At 38.5% G+C, this 23,829-nt stretch overlaps 1 protein-coding gene and 1 pseudogene across 1 annotated transcript; both read right to left on the bottom strand.

The window, feature by feature from the left end:
• Positions 1-201: 201 nt before the first annotated feature.
• LOC139473522 (N-acetylglutamate synthase, mitochondrial-like) lies at positions 202-22,632 on the bottom strand. Its single transcript, XM_071256142.1, has 15 exons — positions 22,545-22,632; positions 20,709-20,992; positions 19,374-19,518; positions 16,684-16,800; positions 16,330-16,443; positions 15,466-15,587; positions 12,306-12,528; positions 11,704-11,784; positions 11,119-11,218; positions 6,134-6,227; positions 4,971-5,048; positions 4,243-4,324; positions 3,898-3,992; positions 1,228-1,281; positions 202-415 (listed from the first exon to the last, which is right to left on the bottom strand). The coding sequence occupies exons 2-15, from the start codon at positions 20,966-20,968 to the stop codon at positions 280-282; spliced, it is 1,701 nt and encodes a 566-aa protein (XP_071112243.1). The 5' UTR covers positions 20,969-20,992; positions 22,545-22,632; the 3' UTR covers positions 202-279.
• Positions 6,264-9,249, bottom strand: LOC139473500 (uncharacterized; annotated as a pseudogene).
• Positions 22,633-23,829: the final 1,197 nt, after the last annotated feature.

Below are 23,829 nucleotides of genomic sequence, written 5' to 3'. Positions count from 1 at the left end.
ACAATGTGACACCATTGCATAAAACATGAACACTCAAACAATCCAGACTATTGAAAACTATCTCCAAGGTACACCAAGTTATCTCCCTTTAAATTAACTGTGTTTAACAACTGGAGGTTTCCAGGTCCAGTCAGGGTAGAACATTTTTCTTGGGATGACCAAAAGACAACTGATCTCAACATGTCTGTATCTTGTCCTACTTTCTCATAAGATATTAATATCCCCTCAGAGAAGTGTGTAATGTTCCTCTTTGTCTGCCACATCTTGAAGTCCAAATTTTCAAAGTACTGTTGAAACATTTGTTTGTGACAGTTTTGTTTCGTTTTTCACTTCAATAGAAGGCTCGAAGGACTGTGGCTTAGAGATTGCTGAATCTATCAGTTTGGACGACAGGCTAGGCTGATGGATGCCGTACCTGGAAATATTGAAAATTACTCATTTTAGGGAGTGAGTGAACGCCATTTCGGATATATCACAGCATGCAAGTTTGATGTTGGAGTAAAGACTGAAGTGTTGCAAATCTTAGACATTTACCACTTTGGTACAACCCACAAGCATGGGTATAGTTCTGACAAACCAAGAAACATAATTTGGGATTTGAAACCCACAAGGTCTGCACAGCAAATTACAATGCCTTAGATGACTGGACCACCATGGTCCTTTCCAACCTTAGTGACAGGTATAGTTATATGTGCATATTGGGGCTGGGACAAGTCCAAATTTACTACCCGGGTACCCAACCCTCTATTACCAGACCCTACCCGGATACCCACTGTAGGTCTCCAAAGATGTTTCAAAATGTCTAATTGGAAACATTTTTAGCATAGTCCTGGCAAAACGTATTTAGATACATGTATTAAACAATCTGGTCATTCATACACTGAAGTTGAATTAAGTTATATCTTTATTTAACCATATGAAAAATCAGAAGAAATTGGTGGCATTATGACAAATGCGAACACTACTGATTTGTAGTGTAACCATAGAGTTCTAGATAATTTTGTGATTAAACAATATATCACTAACCACGGGTCCGGGTAGTCCTGTGGGTACCCGGGGCCAACTCAGTAATATCCTGACCCGGATTCCCGAGTTACCCATCCCAGCTCTAGTGCATATATACACAAAATATCAACCAGCATAGTAAGTAGCACTGGACCAGACAATGACTTATGTAACAAATGATTATGACAACCCCTTATGACAATGAACCGGTCGTATTCTCACCAAAACACTGTCCAATCTCTGTTGCTCCAACTTCCCTCACTTCTCCTGAAGTACCTGCAGACAGAATATGTACAGACAACATCCTTCAATGGAGAATCAATAAAATTGCTTGCCAGATCCTAATGTCTTTTACAAACAAGAGTCATCAGAAAGATGACATTTTCCCCCCCGGCAGCTGTCTGTAAAGTAACCACAAGTAAACGTGCAATTCTGTATGTAATCAGTCAGGAGTTGAATGTTCTTGAAGAAGCATACATTGTTTACCCACAAAAGATCCACCATGGTCGCATCCATATGAAATGGAAAGTAAAACAAGTGTGTTTCTGTGGGATTTTTTTATGCAAACAAATGACAAATTACAGGACACAATGACTAAACAAGTGTATAGTCAACGAAGTCATCTATATCCTCCGCCCATTTTAACACGTTATGGTCCCAAACCATGTAACTGACCCAAAATTTCTCCTTGCCCATGTCAAAATAGCTGCAATGGAAATTCTAAAATAAACATTTCTAAAACTTCTTAATATCAAATGGCACCAGTTCAGTATGTACTTTATATATAGACATGCAATGTTTGGCAAGCAAATATTTAACAGTTTATCTGTTATAATCCATAAGTGAACCCATCCTATAATAAAAATTAAATCCAACTTGTTGCCATGGAAACATAAAAAATAAAGATTTCTAAAATTCCAAAATAGCAAAAGGCACAAGTTCAGTATGTGGCTGGTAGACATACAAAGTTTTGTAAGGAAGTATTCAACAGTTTTTGAGTTACACTCCGGAAATGAACACCACCATCATAGAACCTAAGTCCAACTTGTTGCCATGGAAACGTAAAAACTAAAAATTTCTAAAATTCATAAATAGCAAAAGGCCTCACTTCAGTATGTGACTGATAGATTTGCCAAGTTTCTATCAAAAAGACTGAGTGGTTTTCGAGTTCTGCCCCGGAAAAGGAAATGATTACAGACAGATAGACGGACGGACGGACAGACTGGCTGATCGCTATATTCCCCCACATTATATGCCGGGGGGATAAAAACAGGTTCAAACCTTCATAGTGTATTCACAAAAATCAGCCTTACCATACAGGCTGACAATTTACCCAGGTATGCCTTTTTTCATTATAAAATATCATTATTAGAAATATTGTTGCTCTAGTTTAAGGGATAATCTAATAACAAAGTTTGGACACTTTAAGGTATGTATCCTACCTCATTAGGATTTTTTTCAAATAAGGAATAATTGTGAGTGAACTATACTCTACACTGCTGTGAACTATACTCTACACTGCTGTGAAGTATACTCTTTATTGCTGTGAACTATAATCTACACTGCTGTGAACTATACTCTACATTGCTGTGAACTATACTCTACATTGCTGTGAACTTTACTCTACACTGCTGTGAACTATACTCTACACTGCTGTGAACTATATTCTTCATTGCTGTGAACTATACTCTACACTGCTGTGAACTATACTCTACATTGCTGTGAACTATACTCTACACTGCTGTGATCTTTACTCTACACTGCTGTGAACTATACTCTACACTGCTGTGAACTATACTCTACACTGCTGTGAACAGTTTAAAGACTTAAGAGTCAGCTTATTCGGGGAGGCCATGTATGTTGATCACTTTGGTGAAACCATAGACAATGCAGCTAGGGTGCTCACTAACCAAAGACGGTACTCAACATGAATCTTGGATACAAACCCATGATGAGCAGATCCTGTCACAACTAAGGGACAAGACAGCATGTCGCTATAGGTAACATTCAGTTCAGATGAGCTACAAATTGGTCTGGCCTTGAACAGTTAAAACCAGCCTTTTCTACTGTCACATCTATATGAATATATGTTAAGAATTCAAGTATACTATTCAAACTCTCATATAAATATTTGCAACTTCATATGCTTGCAGTGTTTGAATAATAAAGATTCCCATTTCACGTAATAAAAAAATGTTCATGTGAATATTTGTTATATGTAAGGTGTATTGAGTTTCAATCATACCACAACTCTTGAAAATGTCCTCCTCTTATACTTGACAGAGGATAATGTTCCTGCTTTAGGCCCCACTCAGCAGTATTCCAGCTATATGATAGCGGTCTGGACCAGACAATCCAGTGTTTGGCATCATGAGTCCTGATCCACACAATTGGGATAAGATGACAGGCATCAAATCAAGTCAGCGTGCCTGACCACCCAATCCTGTTAGTCGTTAGTCTTATGACAAGCATGGGTTGCTGAAAACCCGGATGTTCACGGGTCGACAGTGAATATGTATACATACAGTGTATGCTCTTGTAAGCAGGGGAATTTGTTGACGGGTTTGACTTCAGGAATGCATCGGACCCCATTTGCCAAGTGAATGTTCATAATGCTATATCATTATTACCCCAGTATTTTTTTTACCGTGGTCAGTGTGCACTCAAATTTTATTCTCAGCACCCTGGGGAGTATACAACCCAAGCTGCCATATAACTCAAACATTAAAAGCAAATTGCTTCTTATTATTTCTAGACTGTATATGTGATTAAACGATGAAGAGTTTGTTGACAAACTTACAGGTCATTGGATAACTGGCAGTTGGCTATTCCAAACACTGCTTCTAAACATTATACAATTTCCTCACAAAAGCCCTTCCACAACTAGCTCACCAGGAATTGATTGGGTTGTCTCCCCTGGACCGCCAGTAGAGCTGTTGGTGATCTCGCTTCAGTGTCTCCCAGAGCATCTCACCAGTGCCCTCTCCCTGTGGGAAGATGCAAACCACTAATATTAACGTACATACTTAAGATTAATTCAAAAGAGTTGTACTTTACAACCAAAAACAGTACAACTTAATAATGGAGGCTTGTATGTAATCAAATATTACCATAGGGTTATGGAAATCAGAGTCTTTTCACTTTAATGACAGACTTGTAAAATAAATAAATGAAAAAGCCACAATAATGTGTGATCAAAATCAAGAGATAAATCAGGACTAGGGTTGAGTTTTTCACCTGGGCTTTGACGGACACAACAAACTTGCAGAGATAGGGTACGTCCATATCATCTTTCAGGACCACAGCTGCTGCATTGTAGCTGTAACAGACAGGTGTGGATTATTTACCAACTTTTAAGGCTTACTTTCAGTTTGAAACATTTTAATATTGATGTTTGCGAACGACTATGACAGGAGGCAGTGGTATAAAACCTAACGAGGGATGCCTAAAACCCAATGCACCCCGAGTGATACTGCTCAAACAATTATATCTTACTGACATATTTTCATATGACATTGTAAAAGAATTAAAACAAATTCAAAATTGACAGAAAACAGCTGTTCGAGCTGAGCTTAGGTTAACTTGTGCTATGTCACGTGACTTTCAGTGACTCAGAAAAAGCATGCAGCTTTTGTTTTGAATGGAGGTATAAGGGATTTATCCTCCCACTCAGGAATCTACGTTCAGCCTGTTTTCTTCATAACGGGGTATAAGGGATTTATTCACCTGATAGAGAAATTTATTTCCCTCCAAGGCGAGATACATAGTATTTTATCAAGATCACATGAACAATCAGAACAAATATTTTTTCACCTTCTGACATGTATCACTCATGCTTTACCACTAAACGGGGAACACCTCATAGCCAACAGCTTTCAAAAATAAGAAGTGTTTTCAGATAAATGATGTGTCAGTTCTTTGTCTTTCAGAAAACTAAATGAAAGAAATGTATGAACTTTCGTCACCTTTCTGACAAGTACACAGCATGAAGTTGTCCCTCAATAGACTTGAAGTAGTCTACTATTAATGGTTTCCTAAATGATCTGAAAGAGGAGAGCATATTTATTGACAATTTGACGAAACTATTTCTGTAAAAGATCAGTAATAAGTCTGTAATATACAAAAAAAAATATGGACTGTAATGTAAAGTTTCGGTCTTAGGAGGTGTGCTCACAAAGATGACTTACAGACGGTCCTGAAGCTGGTAGGGAGCGCTTACGACGAGTACGGTATTATTATTATGATCTCCAAAACTGTGAACACTGTGTTCTATTCCACACACGCCATTATCATATCAGAACAGCCTGCAAATATCCAAGTCTGGGGCAGACAACTGGTTGATGATCAATAGTCGGCGCACAATATTCGTGCATGAATGAAGGTCTAGTTTTCATCATTTCACTTATATTTTAGTGACTAGATATATGTACAAATGCTATACTTATGAGCATGGGGTACTTACATCCTCTTCTGCCAAGGAATTGCCACAGGAGAAATACTTTCAGAATTCTTGGGGTCAGATTTCCACTGCCTCATGACTAGCTTGTTTGTGGTGACAAAAAGGGGATCCCTCAATCTCAAATGTCTTGCCTATGGCAAACTAAACCTTCCATCACAAACATCTCGTCTCATAAGAATTGTATTTGTACACATATCTAGTCACTAAAATATTTTATAATATGTACTTTTGTCTTGAAACTCAATTAGAACATCATAAATCTTTTATATGCACAGACATTTCTCAACTCCCTGATACACTGCACCAACAACAATTACACTAAGCACATAAATACAAATGAGGTCTGAACAAAAACATCTAATATTTGTCTTTAATGAATCGGTAAAGTTTTTGATTAATGGAGAGTATTATGAGACATGTAAAATGGTGGCCAGTCATTGCTTAAACATTATGTAAGAGAACGGTTAGAATAGAGAATTAAAGAAATATGCTTAATCAATGTTAATTTATTTCAGTTTGTTGAATCACACAAAATCTTGAAAGGTTGGTCCCTTCAGGTTTGAGACAGAGGGAGTCTTCTGTACACAGGTCTACATAGTAACATATACATTGCAGTACATACATATTGCATATATGCAGAAGTACCTACACATGCACAGACATACATACATAGTGAAGAGTTGTGTCAGTCTGTTGATGTCAATACCCTCCAAGGTGGAATAGCTGTGGATAGGTTCTGTGATCTTGAAGAAGGTTCCTGAACCTAAAACAAACCACACAAATATAATTATCGTACAGTTCACGACATCCTAACCTCTGTTTCATTTGTGTTGGTATAAATAAACTCCATTTTAAAACAAATAAGGTAGGCAATTTGGACATACAGGTACAAGATATAGGTACATGGAGATACAGGTACATGGACATACAGGTACAAGATATAGGTACATGGACATACAGGTACAAGATATAGGTACATGGACATACAGGTACAAGATATAGGTACATGGACAGGCACAAGATATAGGTACATGGACATACAGGTACAAGTACATGAACATACAGGTACAAGATATAGGCACATGGACATACAGGTACAAGTACATGGAAATACAGGTACAAGATATAGGTACATGGACATATAGGTACAAGATATAGACACATGAACATACAGGTACAAGATATAGGTACATGGACATACAGGTACAAGTACATCAACATACAGGTACAAGATATAGGTACATGGACATACAGGTACAAGATATAGGTACATGGACATACAGGTACAAGATATAGGTACATGGACATACAGGTACAAGGACATACAGGTACAAGATATAGGTACATGGACAGGTACAAGATATAGGTACATGGACAAACAGGTACAAGTACATAAACATACAGGTACAAGATATAGGTACATGGACATACAGGTACAAGATATAGGTACATGGACATATAGGTACAAGATATAGGTACATGGACATACAGGTACAAGATATAGGTACATGGACATACAGGTAGAAGTACATGGACATATAGGTACAAGATATAGGTACATGGACATACAGGTACAAGATATAGGTACATGAACATACAGGTACAAGATACAGGTACATGCACATACAGGTACAAGATATAGGTACATGGACAGGTACAAGATATAGGTACATGGACAAACAGGTACAAGTACATAAACATACAGGTACAAGATATAGGCACATGAACATACAGGTACAAGATATAGGTACATGGACATACAGGTACAAGTACATGGACATACAGGTACAAGATATAGGCACATGAACATACAGGTACAAGATATAGGTACATGGACATACAGGTACAAGTACATACAGGTACAAGATATAGGTACATGGACATACAGGTACAAGATATAGGTACATGGACATACAGGTACAAGGACATACAGGTACAAGATATAGGTACATGGACGTACAGGTACAAGATACAGTACATGGACATACAGGTACAAGATATAGGTACATGGACAGGTACAAGATATAGGTACATGGACAAACAGGTACAAGTACATAAACATACAGGTACAAGATATAGGCACATGAACATACAGGTACAAGATATAGGTACATGGACATACAGGTACAAGTACATGGACATACAGGTACAAGATATAGGTACATGGACATACAGGTGCAAGATATAGGTACATGGACACACAGGAACAAGATATAGGTACATGGACATACAGGTACAAGATATAGGTACATGGACATACAGGTACAAGGACATACAGGTACAAGATATAGGTACATGGACATACAGGTACAAGATACAGTACATGTACATACAGGTACAAGATATAGGTACATGGACATACAGGTACAAGATATAGGTACATGGACATACAGGTAAAAGGACATACAGGCACAAGATATAGGTACATGGACATACAGGTACAAGATACAGTACATGGACATACAGGTACAAGATATATGTACATGGACATACAGGTACAAGATATAAGTACATGGACATACAGGTACAAGATATAGGTACATGGACATGCAGGTACAAGATATAGGTACATGTACATACAGGTACAAGGACATACAGGTACAAGATATAGGTACATGGACATACAGGTACAAGGACATACAGGTACAAGATATAGGTACATGGACATACAGGTACAAGATACAGGTACATGGACATACAGGTACAAGATATAGGTACATGGACAGGCACAAGATATAGGTACATGGACATACAGGTACAAGTACATGAACATACAGGTACAAGATATAGGCACATGAACATACAGGTACAAGTACATGGACATACAGGTACAAGATACAGGTACATGGACATACAGGTACAAGATATAGGTACATGGACAGGCACAAGATATAGGTACATGGACATACAGGTACAAGTACATGAACATACAGGTACAAGATATAGGCACATGAACATACAGGTACAAGTACATGGACATACAGGTACAAGATATAGGCACATGAACATACAGGTACAAGTACATGGACATACAGGTACAAGATATAGGTACATGGACATACAGGTGCAAGATATAGGTACATGGACATACAGGTACAAGATACAGTACATGGACATACAGGTACAAGATATAGGTACATGGACATACAGGTACAAGATATAGGTACATGGACATACAGGTACAAGATGTAGGTACATGGACATACAGGTACAAGGACATACAGGTACAAGATATAGGTACATGGACATACAGGTACAAGATACAGTATATGGACATACAGGTACAAGATATAGGTACATGGACATACAGGTACAAGATATAGGTACATGGAGATAAAGGTACAAGATATAGGCACATGGACATACAGGTACAAGATATAGGTACATGGACAGGCACAAGATATAGGTACATGGACATACAGGTACAAGTACATGAACATACAGGTACAAGATATAGGTACATGGACATACAGGTACAAGATACAGGTACATGGACATACAGGTACAAGATATAGGTACATGGACAGGCACAAGATATAGGTACATGGACATACAGGTACAAGTACATGAACATACAGGTACAAGATATAGGCACATGGACATACAGGTACAAGTACATGGACATACAGGTACAAGATATAGGTACATGGACATACAGGTACAAGATGTAGGTACATGGACATACAGGTACAAGGACATACAGGTACAAGATATAGGTACATGGACATACAGGTACAAGATACAGTACATGGACATACAGGTACAAGATATAGGTACATGGACATACAGGTACAAGATATAGGTACATGGACATACAGGTACAAGATATAGGTACATGGACATACAGGTACAAGATATAGGTACATGGAGATAAAGGTACAAGATATAGGCACATGGACATACAGGTACAAGATATAGGCACATGGAGATAAAGGTACAAGATATAGGCACATGGACATACAGGTACAAGATATAGGCACATGGACATACAGGTACAGGATATAGGTACATGGACAGGTACAAGATATAGGTACATGGACATGGCGGTACAAGATATAGGTACATGAACATACAGGTACAAGATATAGGTACATGTACATACAGGTACAAGGACATACAGGTACAAGACAGGTACATGGACATACAGGTACAGGATATAGGTACATCGACATACAGGTACAAGATACAAGTACATGGACATACAGGTATAAGACATAGGTAAATGGAGATACACGAACAAATACACATGAAATATAAATAAATTTCTCTTTTGATAAATGTTGGCAAAATGTTTGTATTGCGATATATTTGAAGTTGATTAACACTGAATGTACATGCAGATCCTATTTTCTACATATGAAAGTAAATAGTACCCAGCATGGATAACAGGGTAGATAACAATGTATGAGAAAAATCACGTCTACGTTTCCACCATTTTGTAAAACAATTTCAAAGGGAAATCATTTGTGAAAAATCAATGAGGTTCTTTGTAGAGTTTAGGTTAAACAATAGATAGAAATCTAAATGAAACTTGTTATATTTTTTTACACAGAAAACCTATTGCAATATGTATCGTTTGAAAAGCGTATTGCAGTATACTGGGGATACAGTGCAGTCCCATTGATAAACCCGTCTGTGTAGTGATAAATTCATCACTTGCAGTCGGTCAGAAGCATCCATCAACTGACTGACCATGCAATTACGTCCTGTCTAGTTAACTTCCTGTCTTGCGACACAACCAATCTGTCTATGTAAAATGACTTCATGGACTCTGAAAATGTATGTTCTTATCGGTAGTTTCTACTGAACATTTCTAATTACCAGGAGTCAAATGGTGATCAATAGAGCAGGATGTATCCGGGACCAAATGAATGTAACTGTTATCTTTTGTTTTTCAAGTAAAGACATTTGGTTTTATATATTCAATGACCTTAAATCTCACAAATGTGGAGATATATGTCTTTTAATGAATTTCACTAGAACACAAAATAATAGTATCTCGGCACACGCCAGATTTTTAATGAATGAGAGTATGTGTAATCATTGTTATAGTTGCTTACTGGATTCAAAATGTATTGCTCTGATTGTCGTAAAACTGGTCATGATTGTTTTGTTTTTTACGCCACTATAATATTGTTTTACAATTTCTTTTTTCTTTTTTTTCTTTTCACATCTGACCAAAAAGATTTTGAGAAATAGTCTCCTTGAATAGTGTTGAAGATGGGAAACTTCAAAAGCCCATTGGTTTCGAATAACTGCCATTATCATACCTCCATGTCAGAATTATGAGATCTGATTGGTTCACGTGATCTTGATAAAATACTCTGTATCCCGCCTAGGTGGAAAATAAATTTCTCAGAGGAGGGAAAATACCTAATACCCTGCCACGAACAAGGCAGTCTGATTTTGCCACCGCCTCGTGGTATAAACGTGAGACACCTATAACACAAAGTAACCCACTTGATCCTGATACAACTTATAGTGTCATCGAAGTACAAGGAAACACAATCACCAAGCCTGACAGCTTCATCCATTTAATTATCCTCAACAAGCTTGGGATTCTGAGACCCTTTTCTTCCCAGGAAACCCGACATGGGCTGTAGTTACCCAGGATGCATTGCAAAGTGTTAATGCTAAAGTGTACACTACATTACCTCTGTGAGTGAAGAGCTCTTTCAACATCTTGTCTACAGCGGTGATGACGACTGAGCTCTCCCTCGGCATGTTGTACAACAATTTGTATATCCGCTCTATCTGAAAATATATCCTCAAGCTTGACTATACTTATATGCCTCTTCCTGTAATACACCTTTACTGCAGGTATTTTACATGAATGATTTCTACCAGATACCAGATGTAAATTAAACCACTCATTTTGGAAAAGGATTATTATTATTATTATTCAGATTAAAATAAATAAATGCAGCAAAGAGGGTTGGATGATACTGGCACAGTCAGGCTGGGTAGGCTCATCATCAGCTCAGGGCCTTTGCCCTCTCCACACTTAGCCCAGACAGCGAATGGGTCTTCTCCCAGGAAGCGCTGCCTAGTCAAACCCACCCAGAAGTTTTCAGCCAATGTGAAGACCCCCCAACACTGCAGCCTTTTGCATTACCCAGATTGTCAGAAGGGCTGTATTCCTGGCAGCAAACCAGGGTATGATCCCAATTTCAGTATTATTGTTATTTTTATTATGAAATAAATATATGCAACTAATACACAAGGAATACAACTCTTACACTCGATCTGATGACGGGTGTACACCAGGGCTTGTCACCAGACGTTTCCAGGTCCACTGGTAGATGGATATTTGCCACTATCTGCAATGTCAGGCACACAAGGTATATAACTTGTCTGTTTGTTGTTTTACACTATAAAGTGTATGACTGCCCGAATAACAAACTTATTTGAAAATCTAAACAGTCATAATGTGATTATTTCAACAAATCTGTCTTTCAAAGAGTTTAACCTCACCAGCAGGCTTAATTGAAAAGGAGTTCAAAGATACAACGCAAAAACTTGAATACTTTTCTACCACAGAAGACCATGATCATACCTAACTCTAACGTTTCAGTACTAGAAAAAAATTCAAAAGGCTGTGTTTGGTTTAAATAATTTGCTTTTACTGAAACCTTTGGTTTTGTTTACAACTTTCATTTCAAGGATCTTTATTCATCCTTTCAAGTCAACCCTAGCAATATTCTTATATTTTTCTCATTTTGCATCCTACCTCTTTGGATATTGACCAAGAAAATGTGGAAACAAAAAATGTCTGGCTTTAAGACATAATAAAAATATTGTTTCACATCCATCTATTCCAATGAAGGGCTCCAGTACTCACAGATCCAACTTCATCAACAAAGCCTCCACAAGCGTTGACCTTGATGACCTTCAGTGGCTGGAGAGCCTTAGCCAACCCTTCCGTTACACTCCACAAGTCCAGCGCCACAATTTGGCCAGTAGAAGTCTCTCCAAATGACAGAATTATTGGAATGTGTTTTGTCTGCAGACACCACTCAATGATCTCTGTGTTGATGTTACACAGAGTCCCACAATAGTTGGCACTGCAATAAAATTATTGTGAAGATGAACAGTTACAAAGAAGTGATTTCCCTGTCATTGTAGTGTTTTGATTAAATTCAACACTGAGCAGTATAAGTAGGCCTAAAAGGGTTAAAAGGTACAGGGGAGATAAATCTGCAAGGAATATATCTACTGTTCATCTGCATCATCTGTTCACACATGGGGCTATCAGGAGAAATAACTCTCAGTTGTTGATTTGAACACTAGAGGGTTTGAGCACAGCTCTCCCCAAATCATTCTTTATCAGTCACATATTTCCGTAACCTACAAGACTGTTCTTCCCCCCGCCATGAGTCGAAATGGCTCAAGCCAATCAGAATACTCAGCAGGATGGGGTACTTTGATCAATATTGTCCCTATTATTTTTAAAATACATCATGGCAATATGTGTTTGTTAAAAAAAAAAGGGAAATATATAGATTGTGTGTTCAACTCTGCAAGGCACTTTCCTTGCTGTATCATTCCATACAATTTGGTCAGTTTAATACCAACTGTAGCTAAGCTGTAGTTTCTCATATCCAGCACACAGTATGTATGTAGGTAGCTTGTATGCATGTCTTGACTTTATTTGATAAGATTGTGATTGTTCTTTCCTTTTCTTAACAACTTAAATTGCAGCAAAAAATGAATATTAAGGTTTATTTGGTGTTTAGTTACCACCTGGGTATATTAAATATATTCCAGGTATATAATGGCATACTGTTAATAATTGAGACTTGACCAGAAAAAACAGCAGCTGATATTGTGAATAACTATCCAAGTAATCGGGGTATGACACATAATCAACCAAGTCACTGTACCTGACGCCTCGGTCCATATATGTGGCCTCTTACAAGCATTAGTTACTGGAAACAAAATCTAACTCAGAATCCAAATGGGGTTTCAATATTACAATGGTCATATGTTGTTGGTACATTTCAAAACATGGTGGATTAGGCATTCCTAAAAAATGTTATGAAATGAACACATATAAATTTGCTTACTATTCGTTAAAGCAGTTGTGACATAAATAAGTTTCAAATTGCGACATCAAGCACGGGAAAGGAAAAATCATAATTGTGACTCTTAATATACTCCCCTAAAAAAGAAACGCAAAAGGGATAAAAATGGTTACTGAAATAGTAATATAGATGATGTTGGTGTTTTCAGGAAAGATTTGGGAGATGTAGTGTTATGGGTACCAAATGCCATGAAGAATGAGATGGAAATTTGATTCAGTTGTTTTCAGGGAGAAAAACATGCAAAATTGACCAAAACGCAGCCAAGTGCTAACCATGTCACCAAAACACACCCATTCACTGCACGTGTAACATGCTTCCATGGGCATTAAAAGCGCAGGGTTTTCACTCGAGTGGCAATTGTTTTTGACTCGCACTTTAATGCAGAACAATGCCAAGACTCAGCGAAGCAGAGAGAAACAACGCAATAGGCAGATTGGAAGCTGGTAATTCACGATCTGCAGTAGCCAGGGTGTTGAACGTGTTGCCAAGCACCATAACAAGACTGTGGGACAGATATCAAAATCAAGGAACAACACATGACCGTCCCAGATCAGGTAGACCACGAGTGACCACCAGGGGGCAGGACCGACACATCCGGTTACGTCATCTCCGGGACAGAGCCACAATCCTCTACGGCATCCAACATTCCGGGTATGCGCAGGATATCAGCCCAAACAGGAACTGATTACGAGAAGCAGGACTTAGGGCAATACGTCCCCTTCATGGGGTCGTTTTAACGGCACAGCACCGTCAAAATCGACGTCAGTGGTACCAAGCACACAGGGTATGGCAGCAACTTTGTTGGAGGAGGGTGTGGTACAGCGACGAGTCCCGTTTCTGGCTGTATCGTTCAGATGGAAGAACTTGTGTGTACCGACGTCAGGGACAGCGTTTTGCACCATGCTGTATTCAACAGGTCAACAGATTCGGTGGTGGTAGCATAATGATGTGGGCAGCCACACTGGCAGAACTGACCATGTCCATGTCCAGGGCAACTTAACAGCTCAGCTGTACATCAACGAGATCCTGAGGCCTCACGTCGTACCCATCAAGCATACCGCCAAAGTCATGTTTCAGCATGACAACGCCCGGCCCCATACAGCACATCTCACCACAGCTTTCCTGCGGGCTAACAACATCCAGGTTCTGCCTTGGCCCTCAAGATCCCCGGATTTGAATCCGATAGAACACTTGTGGGACGAGTTGGACAGACGCGTGCGTCAACGTCAGCCACAGACTCTGCAACAGTTGGCACAAGCACTTCAGGCAGAAAGGGGCTACAATTCCCATGAAAACGCATGATTCAGACCCTTGTGGCTTCCATGGAAAGGAGATGCCAAGCTGTTCTGGTTGCCAATGGTGGCCATACAAGATACTGACACCTTCATGACCTTGACTTTCAATATGTGACATTCACATCCTTGTGTTTTTACCTTAACCACTGTATGATCCGTCTTGTAAACTTTCATCCTTGTCGCATTTTTCTTTATCAAATTAAATGTCTCTACATATTGTCACCGATTCTGGCTTTGCGTTTCTTTCTTGGGGGAGTATAGAATAATTCAAAGAGATTCATTGTAGAAATTAAAAAAACACCTTCATAATATCAGCATTTTTCATCTCATTTTAAACTTTAAAATATTATTTTACAAGCAAAAGATTAGTATAAATAAGTTGATTTTCATCAAAGAAAATGGTCTGTTTTCATGCTAAACATACTGTGTAGCAAAATGATATGTATACGTCAGACAGGTTAAATACTTTTCAACATGAGTAAGCAATTGCTGGGAGAGCAGCACAAGTCTCCATTCTGCTTGAACCGGAATGGCATGAGTTGCTCACAAATGTCAAAAAATATCAAATAGTTGGTCCCTTAGAATATCTGACCTGCAGTGATTTAAACCATTCAGTACCTACCCATTAGCTCTCTCAGCTTGGATGATGTGGCTCCCCATGAACAGTGGGCGACAGTGCACTCTGTTGGCCTCCAGCATACTGGCCAGCACAGTGCTATACATCACAGCCTGTGTCTTCAGTCTCTGAAACAGAAATCAGTTACACTTAGTAGGAGCTGGTCTAATGTGATATTCTATTTCCCTTTTTAACATTTTACAGGAAAGAGTTGTATCCCCTATCAAAAAATACCAACAGAGTAATATACCTTTTTTAACTGAACATCAAAGGATTTTCTCCCTTCTCAACAACACTCAGCAGAGAAATATTTCTTTTTGGAATTTCAAATTTAACCTATCATATGTGACTCAAATTTAAAATCAGCAATGTATATAGTTTTTTGTTTTATTTTAACGCTGCACTATTCCAGCATTATCACGATGGTCTGTAAATACTCCAGTGATATAATTAGCAGCCATCCACACCGTCACGTAACACTGATCCACCATCAAATGAGTCCCTGAGTCTCACTACAACATCTATTGCTAGGAACCAAGTTTCATCCAGAATCCCCACATTGCCTACAAAGCAATAGGGTGTGTAATGTCCTTTCTGTTTTTATAAACTCTTCTATTTCAAACCATACAGATAGATCAAAATCTCCTGCTCAACCCCTCTAAAACAAACAAGACAACTCTCAAACTGACAAATTTCAAAGGGACATCACCCAGGGACCCTAGTCCACCACATGTCGACTAACAACTTCATCTTATCTACTTACATGTGCACTTAAAGTAAACACATGGCTTTGACTAGTACTTCTCATGCATTGGCTCACATTAAGTGTTGACATATATGCAACAGAAAGACATGACCAAGATTGATCACCTGGAGCTCCTCCAGAGGGAACCGATGGCCAGATGCAATATGGCTGCCACAGACAACAGCAGGTCGCATGCTGTTCCGTTGAAGGAAAGACAGACATGATGTCAGGTGATCTAGCTGAAATGTGCCAAGAAGAAAGTCAAAACTTCTTTTCATTTTAGAACAATACATCTTGAGCATCATATGACTTATTTCAGAGGTAAAACTGGAGAAAGATTACAGAATGAAAATCACTTGATATTCCTTCCTACTGAAGGAAAAAGCCGATTCCAAATTTCAACAAAGACTGCATGAGGGTGCATTATTTTTCCTGTGCAAAAGCTGTAGTTCAAAGTTAGTTGTTGTTTTTCCAAATACCTGTTTTTTATCCATAAAGATTTCCGGGTCGACCTGGACAATTGCAAAAGGTTTCTTTGGTTCTGAAGTGGTGAATTGTTTCAGCCAGTAGCGGGCTTCTCTGGGGTCAGTCCCAACCTGAAGAATATCAAGTTTAAGCCAATAAACTGTAAACTATGCCACAAGAATGACACTTACAGCTTAACTGTGTTCAGCTCCTATTGTTCTGGAAGCACCAGGAACCAAGCTCCTTAAAATAGTCAGGTTCATAACTTGCCAGGCCATAACAATCCTGTACTGTTACTTTAAAACTTGTTACTCATCCTTTCCAACACAAATGTTTATCAACTAGGCTGTGTATCTTCAGTCAATGAAAGTGTCAGAAGACTTCATTGTCTTTCCTGATGCAAATGCATGCTGAGAGTGCAGGTACTAAAACACTCTTGTTACTCATTACAAATATGTAATTAAAACTTCTGTCATTGGAAGAATCTGTTTCAAAGAAAAACAGGCATATTTTGCCATATGCATTCCTTTTACTATGATTTCCAAACAAGGATTAAAAATTATTAAATAATTATGTCATGGTTGACTTAAGCATTGTTGTCATTAATTTCCAAAGAAAAGGTCTTGAAGTAAAAGTTTGCCATATGCATTCCTTTTACTATGATTTCGAAACAAGGATTAAAAATTATTAAATAATTATGTCATGGTTGACTTAAGCATTATTGTCATTAATTTCCAAACAAAAGGTCTTGAAGTAAAAGTTTGTCGATTTTTCTCAATTTAGAAAACTTAGGTCAAGATCATCCATATCATAATAATTAGTTTGGTATACTAAAGCTGTATATTTATTCTTCCCTTTCTTGAAACACACCGAACATGTGCCATAACTAGATTTTTCAATGCTGTGGTTGCCAGATTGAAATAAACTTCAAACCTCTTTAACAAATTCATGTGATGTCATTGGTGAGCACATTAATGTAAAGTTTTATTCGTTTCTGAGGAGATGATGTCTAAAGTGTGGTAGACTACATTTTGGGTGAACTTATGCGCATGATCAAAGGGCTAATGGAGGACAAAATCTGAAATATCGCAAAAAAAGGAACACATATACTGAGCCCAACTACTAACAACACACATACTAAATTTCTTTACATTTTTAACAAGAAATGCCTGGGTAACTGTCATAAGAAGTTTCAACTTCCAGTATGGTCAAATTTCAAACATTGCTAAAACAACAGAACATATATGTTCAGCCACATTGGCCAAGTTCCCCATAAATAGATCCTTTGTAAGGCTGTCAGCAATTTAAAATTCTTAAACATATTCAGGTGACATCATTTGTGAGAACAAGCAAGTGAAGTTTCAGCTTCACTGGTTCAGTGGTCACTGAGGAGATAATGTTTACAATGGGAGGAAACGCTTTTGAGAGAACTTAGGAGCATGGTCAAAAAGCAAAGGTCAAATAAAGATCACAAAACATTTTGAAAGAAAAGGTCTGAGTACTGGCCATTAGTAGGCCTTGTTTCAGCATTCAGAATGGACAAAGAGAAAGGTCAAATCAAGGTCAAAAGTTAAAATATTGCAAAAAAAACCAACAGAACACACATGCTGAACCCTATTACTAACTGCACATGCAGCAAATCTAATTAAAAATGACTCAGTAATGGCATATAAATAGATCTTTCATTGTAGCTGCCGTTGCCGCCGAATTGAAAATCAGATTCCAACTTCTTGAAAAATATGATGTGTCATCAATAGTGGGAAGAAGTACATGAAGTTTCAGCTTCATTGGTTTAATATTTTCCAAAGAGAAGATGGCCAATGCATGATGCACAACTGACGCTGGACAAACAGTCTATGACATAAGTTCACTTGACTTTAAATTATTCTAATGCTTAAAATGACATTACAACACAAGGAAAGCCATTGGCTGTAATTTATTTTTGTTTACACAAACGTTTGTTCTCTGGGAACCCGAGGAAAATAGGAGAAAACAGAAGGATGTGAAGTAACAGGTGGGGCAAAACCTACCTAATACAATTAGATCATAGCATGTTTTTTTTCTCAAAACTCTTCACAATAGTTTTTGTATTTAACAACAAATTAATTTCCTTAAAATATGTTTCATCACATTAAACCATACAAATGCATGCAGATTCATTTTGTCTGCTCAATGTGTATGTGTGTTTTGTGGATATAAATGATCCTTCATGTAAAGTTCCTGATGGTTTCTGCACAGTTTAGTTTTACTTCTTTAGTAATACATTTACATTGTCTTTATTGAAATGATGATTGGACAATCTCCACCATAACCTGGGAAGTTTCACAAATTGCCACTCTTCAACATGGCCTGACAATGTGATTATACTCTTTTAACCTGCTTTCATTGTCAACAATGTCAATGTCAAAAGGTAAATAGGGACATTGTTCAGATAGCATATTATAAAATACAGGACACATATCCTTCACAGCTTGTCCAGCTGTCAGTCATCACTGAAGAAAAACCCCTCATCCTGGCTTACTGATGGAGGCATTGTTTGCTTAGCATCTTGCGGGTGAATAATGACACTAGCAAATGTGAAAATATAACCAAAGCACACTCAACATATATCATTTTCATATGTTTTATGGTAAAAGAACAGGATTTGTTCAGTTTATTTTGAAGGTTGACAGTCTTTATCAAGGAATCCATCATGTTGACCTACCTCACTGAGGAAGCGCTTCAGATCAGGCATGTTTTCTAGATCAACTGTCCCACTGTACTTGTCCAGATGACTCCAACATGTGGACAGTGATGCACAAAGTACCCGGGGATCCGACAGAAGACTTGTGTGAGTTTCCAGTTTCTTGCTGTTGGAGTGGACACACAACACGTGTAATTTGAGAATTATGAAGGATATATTTTAGCCCTGACCAACTTAATAACTTGTTTTATGTACTTGTTTTTTATATCTATTTTAAGGTAAAAGAAATAAAACGAAACTATAAATGACTTTTTACAATTACCAAAAAACAATAAATTTTCTTGCTGGTGTTATTGTTTTTTGGGGGGCATGGGTGACCCAGTCGTCTAAGGCGCCGCAATTTGCTGTGCAGAGTTGCGTTCCTTGGGCACACCAGAAACCTATGATTGTGGGTTCGAATCCCAGTTCGCCCCGATTATGTTTCCAGATTTATCAGTACCATACCCATGCTCGTGGGTTTCACCGAAGCGGTAAACATCTGAGACCTGCATCACTTTGGGGTTTCCTCCCACATTAAACTGACACGCTGTGATATAACTTGAATACTTTTAAAAGCGGTGTTAAACACAACTCACTCACTCACTACTGTTTTTTTTTGAAAATACTATGCTGATCTTAGCCTTCGCTAGCAGATATAAACAAACATGGTAAAAAACATCATCTTGGGTCAAAGGCCTTGCTGATGGTCTTTAGAGTTTACACTTATTTGACCTTTTCACTCATTTCAGCCATTCTCATATATTTGGTCATTTCAGGAGTACAATTCTTGAAAGAGTTGGATAGCACAATTACTAATTATGCTAGTTTTCCACTGTTTTCAAATGTGACATTTCCAATTTGCCAAACAAAAAGGTTATCTACCTTCATGAACAATGAAAATGTATGGGTTGCTGAAGACCAATTCTAACCTGGATCTTCACAGGGCTTAGCCATCTCAAGAATTATCGAAGTTATTTGACTGATAAAGCTTTCATTATTGCCCACTACACTGTTGGTTCAAGCATTGTTTCTAAAGTACTTGTTTACACCACAGACAACATTGGTCTATCTGTTCACTCAATTTGGTTGTAACTGTAAGGATGTTTGGCAAGTGCAAGTCTCACAGACAACATTTTCACTTCACACTGAAGAAAATGGTTAGAAACAAAAAGAAAAGAAAATATTAAAGTAGTATTTTCATGAGGACCAGATTTTTTCTTGTATCTCTTCATTATAGATAGTGGATGTTTTAGTTTTAGATAGTGGATGTAACACGACCCATTAAACACTTTCCTTTTCTACCATAAAATATCTTACCTTCTCACAGATGTCTGTTGGATATCACTTCCCAAGTGGACATTTCCAGACACTTTAGTTCGACTGGAAATTTTACTGATGGTACTATTTGATGAACTCTGAAGAAATTGGTTCACATACTTCATGGGTTTGGTACAGTATCTGGAAAAGCAATGGTATCCCTTCTGGCTTTGCACAGGTACAAAACATTTTGAGCTGTATGTCAAGGCTGAAACTATGGACCCCTTGGTTGCCTTGATGCTTGACACTGGTAATGCCATGATGGTCAGACAGCTAGTGTAATGCTGGAAAAGTATAAAATGTGCAAGATTGCTTTCATTTTCTTGTTCATATTCTTAGAGAGAATACACATTCAAACTCAAGAATAACAGATGAATTTTAAATGAGTACATTTCAGTCAAGATTTGCAGGAGTGTGCAATCAATTTCAGTGACACCATTGCATGAGCCCACAGTCAATTTCAATGACACCATTGCATGAGCCTACAGTCAATGTCAATGACACCATTGCATGAGCCTACAGTCAATGGCAATAACACCATTGCATGGGCCTACAGTCAATGGCAATGACACCATTGCATGAGCCCTCAGTCACCTTCAATGACACACATCGTTGCATGAGCCTACAGTCAATGTCAATGCCACACACCACTGCATGAGCCTACAATCAATTCCAATGACACCATTGCATGAGCCTATAGACAATTTCAATGACACCATTGCATGAGCCTACAGTCAATGTCAATAACACCATTGCATGAGCCTACAGTCAATGTCAATAACACCATTGCATGAGCCCTCAGTCACCTTCAATGATACACATCATTGCATGAGCCTACAGTCAATGTCAATGCCACACACCACTGCATGAGCCTACAATCAATTCCAATGACACCATTGCATGAGCCTATAGTCAATTTCAATGACACCATTGCATGAGCCTACAGTCAACTTCAATGACACCATTGCATGAGCCTACAGTCAATTTCAATGACACCATTAAATGAGCCTACAGTCAACTTCAATGACACCATTGCATGAGCCCTCAGTCAATTTCAATGACACCATTAAATGAGCCTACAGATACATTTTTAAATGAGTATATCTCAATAAACATTTGCAGGATTGTGCAATCAATTCCAGTGACACTATTCCCTGGATGTAGTGAGATTCAATAACAACACAGTTTGAGTGTGGTCAGTTTCAGTGATAATATTGAGAGTACAGTTAATTAGAATGGTAGTATTAACACCACTCCTGGGACATGACAGCAAAACCAAGGCTTAATTAATTCTACATTTGTGAAATTGTGATTTCAGATGTATGTACACTGCACGTACTGACATCAGCTTACAAGAACCCTGATTTAGATGAACTGACATATGAGGGCAGTGCTCACCAAGTAATTATGCTCTCAAAAGTGACAAGAACTCCCCACAATATAAACCACATACAGTTGACATCCTGTCCGATATGATAAATGTGGGCCTTGTTCTAGAAACATCTGTCATTCTGATGATTCTAAAGGAACTATAACATAAGAAGAATGCCTTAATGCACTATATACACAAAATTCAACTCTCGGCTATAATATAATAATTCAGTGGTGACAAATTATCCTTTAACTGGCAAGCGTTTTCAGCTCAGATGAGCCTCAGCTGGCCATTTATTTCAAGATAATAATTTGATGACAAAGTATTATTGAATGTCCGCGTCAGTTTCCACCTCTTAAAAAACACTATCGACTTTTACTCTGGTGTACCAGCACTAATGTCAAGGCAATGTCATCAAGTGACCTACGCTAAGAAACAGCTGTTTGTCAGCGGTATCATCTTACCTTATGTGTTCCGTGTCTCGGGACTTCTCAAACATCTTTTCGATGTTATATCATTCTTTGGTCATTCCTGTTTAATTCTCCTGTCGTCGACATCGCATGATGGCACAGCTTTTCCAGTAGTTGTCATTTGAAAGAATTATATTTAAGATGCTTAAACAGCAGAATCGGCTGTTCGTCTATATATCCCCCCTGCACGGCGTGTGCAAGGCGTGAACAGCAAATGGACACTGGCACCGGCCTTGATAAGTCACATCTCCGCCCAAGTAGTACCGTGTCCCACTAATGTATCATATAAAGGGAGATAACTGATGAGAAATTGAACAATATACCTTGTCATGCGTGCTTGAGGACAGTCATTGCTAGGTCCTGCCGAAATTGATATTAATGCTAAAAATATTCCACATTCGTAAAAAATAGTACATAAAGTGATTTGGTAACATAGTCAATACACTGTGAACACGTGTGTGTGTGTGTGTGTGTGTGTGTGTGTGTTTAACGCTTCTATATATAACGGCGGCCTGTAGATAATCGAGTCGAGATGATCAATGATTGGTGTTCGGAGTAACGAGCCATGCCGTTGGGGTACGATGACACGCCATCGGCCAATTCACCCAGTCAAACCGCCTGACCAATTGCGGCGCCTTGTACGACCATCATGCCGGGGTTTTCTTAAACGAATAACTCTGGTGATTTCTTTGAGTAGGGACCGCCTCCGTGGTCTGGTGGCCAGAACGTCTCACCAGATTGTGGTTCGATCCCCTTCTGCGTCATACCAAAAGACGTTAAAAGATAGTACGTATTGTAACCCTGCCTGGCGCCAATAGGATCTCCGTGTCTTGGGTTTGAATCGCAGTTTCGCACACATTCTGTTCTGGCTGATGTCACTGTCAAAACGCCTACCTGAGACTATCGCCTTTGAGTTGTCCATTGCAATCATCCCCCCGCCAACACACACACACACACACACACACACACATCTCGGAGACAGCTTATCAGTGAACAGAGGAGAAGATATAGGATACATGTTGCATTCTTGAACCGTACATAGGCGTTTAATATTGTATACCACCCTGGATATACAACTCAAGCAGAGAAAGATTCCCAACCCACTATTGTCTTTAAATGACCAGCATACAATATGTTAACAAATCATTTGAAATCATCCTGTGTCCTTTGTAAAGAGATGTCCGGCAACGCATCATCTTATCTCCCAAATTGTACCCCGTTGCAAATAAACAGGAAGCCAGACGTCAGAGATAGAGACCCAACACCCGCAGACTACATC

This window comes from Haliotis cracherodii, unplaced genomic scaffold, assembly GCF_022045235.1.
Source record: "Haliotis cracherodii isolate W230 unplaced genomic scaffold, xgHalCrac1.p SCAF_29, whole genome shotgun sequence".
Taxonomy (NCBI): domain Eukaryota; kingdom Metazoa; phylum Mollusca; class Gastropoda; order Lepetellida; family Haliotidae; genus Haliotis; species Haliotis cracherodii.
The sequence above is the reverse complement of the archived record's forward strand: the minus strand, read 5'-3'. Positions and strand labels throughout refer to the sequence as shown.

Bases quoted from the DNA above. Each gene is read 5' to 3' on its own strand.
- LOC139473522 (XM_071256142.1), bottom strand. From the start codon at position 20,968: ATGGCATTACCAGTGTCAAGCATCAAGGCAACCAAGGGGTCCATAGTT. The intron at 11,785-12,305 runs GTGAGTACTGGA...CTGACATTGCAG, and splicing joins TTGTTGATGAAGTTGGATCT to ATAGTGGCAAATATCCATCT. The intron at 416-1,227 runs GTGAGAATACGA...CAATATTTCCAG, and splicing joins AGAGATTGGACAGTGTTTTG to GTACGGCATCCATCAGCCTA.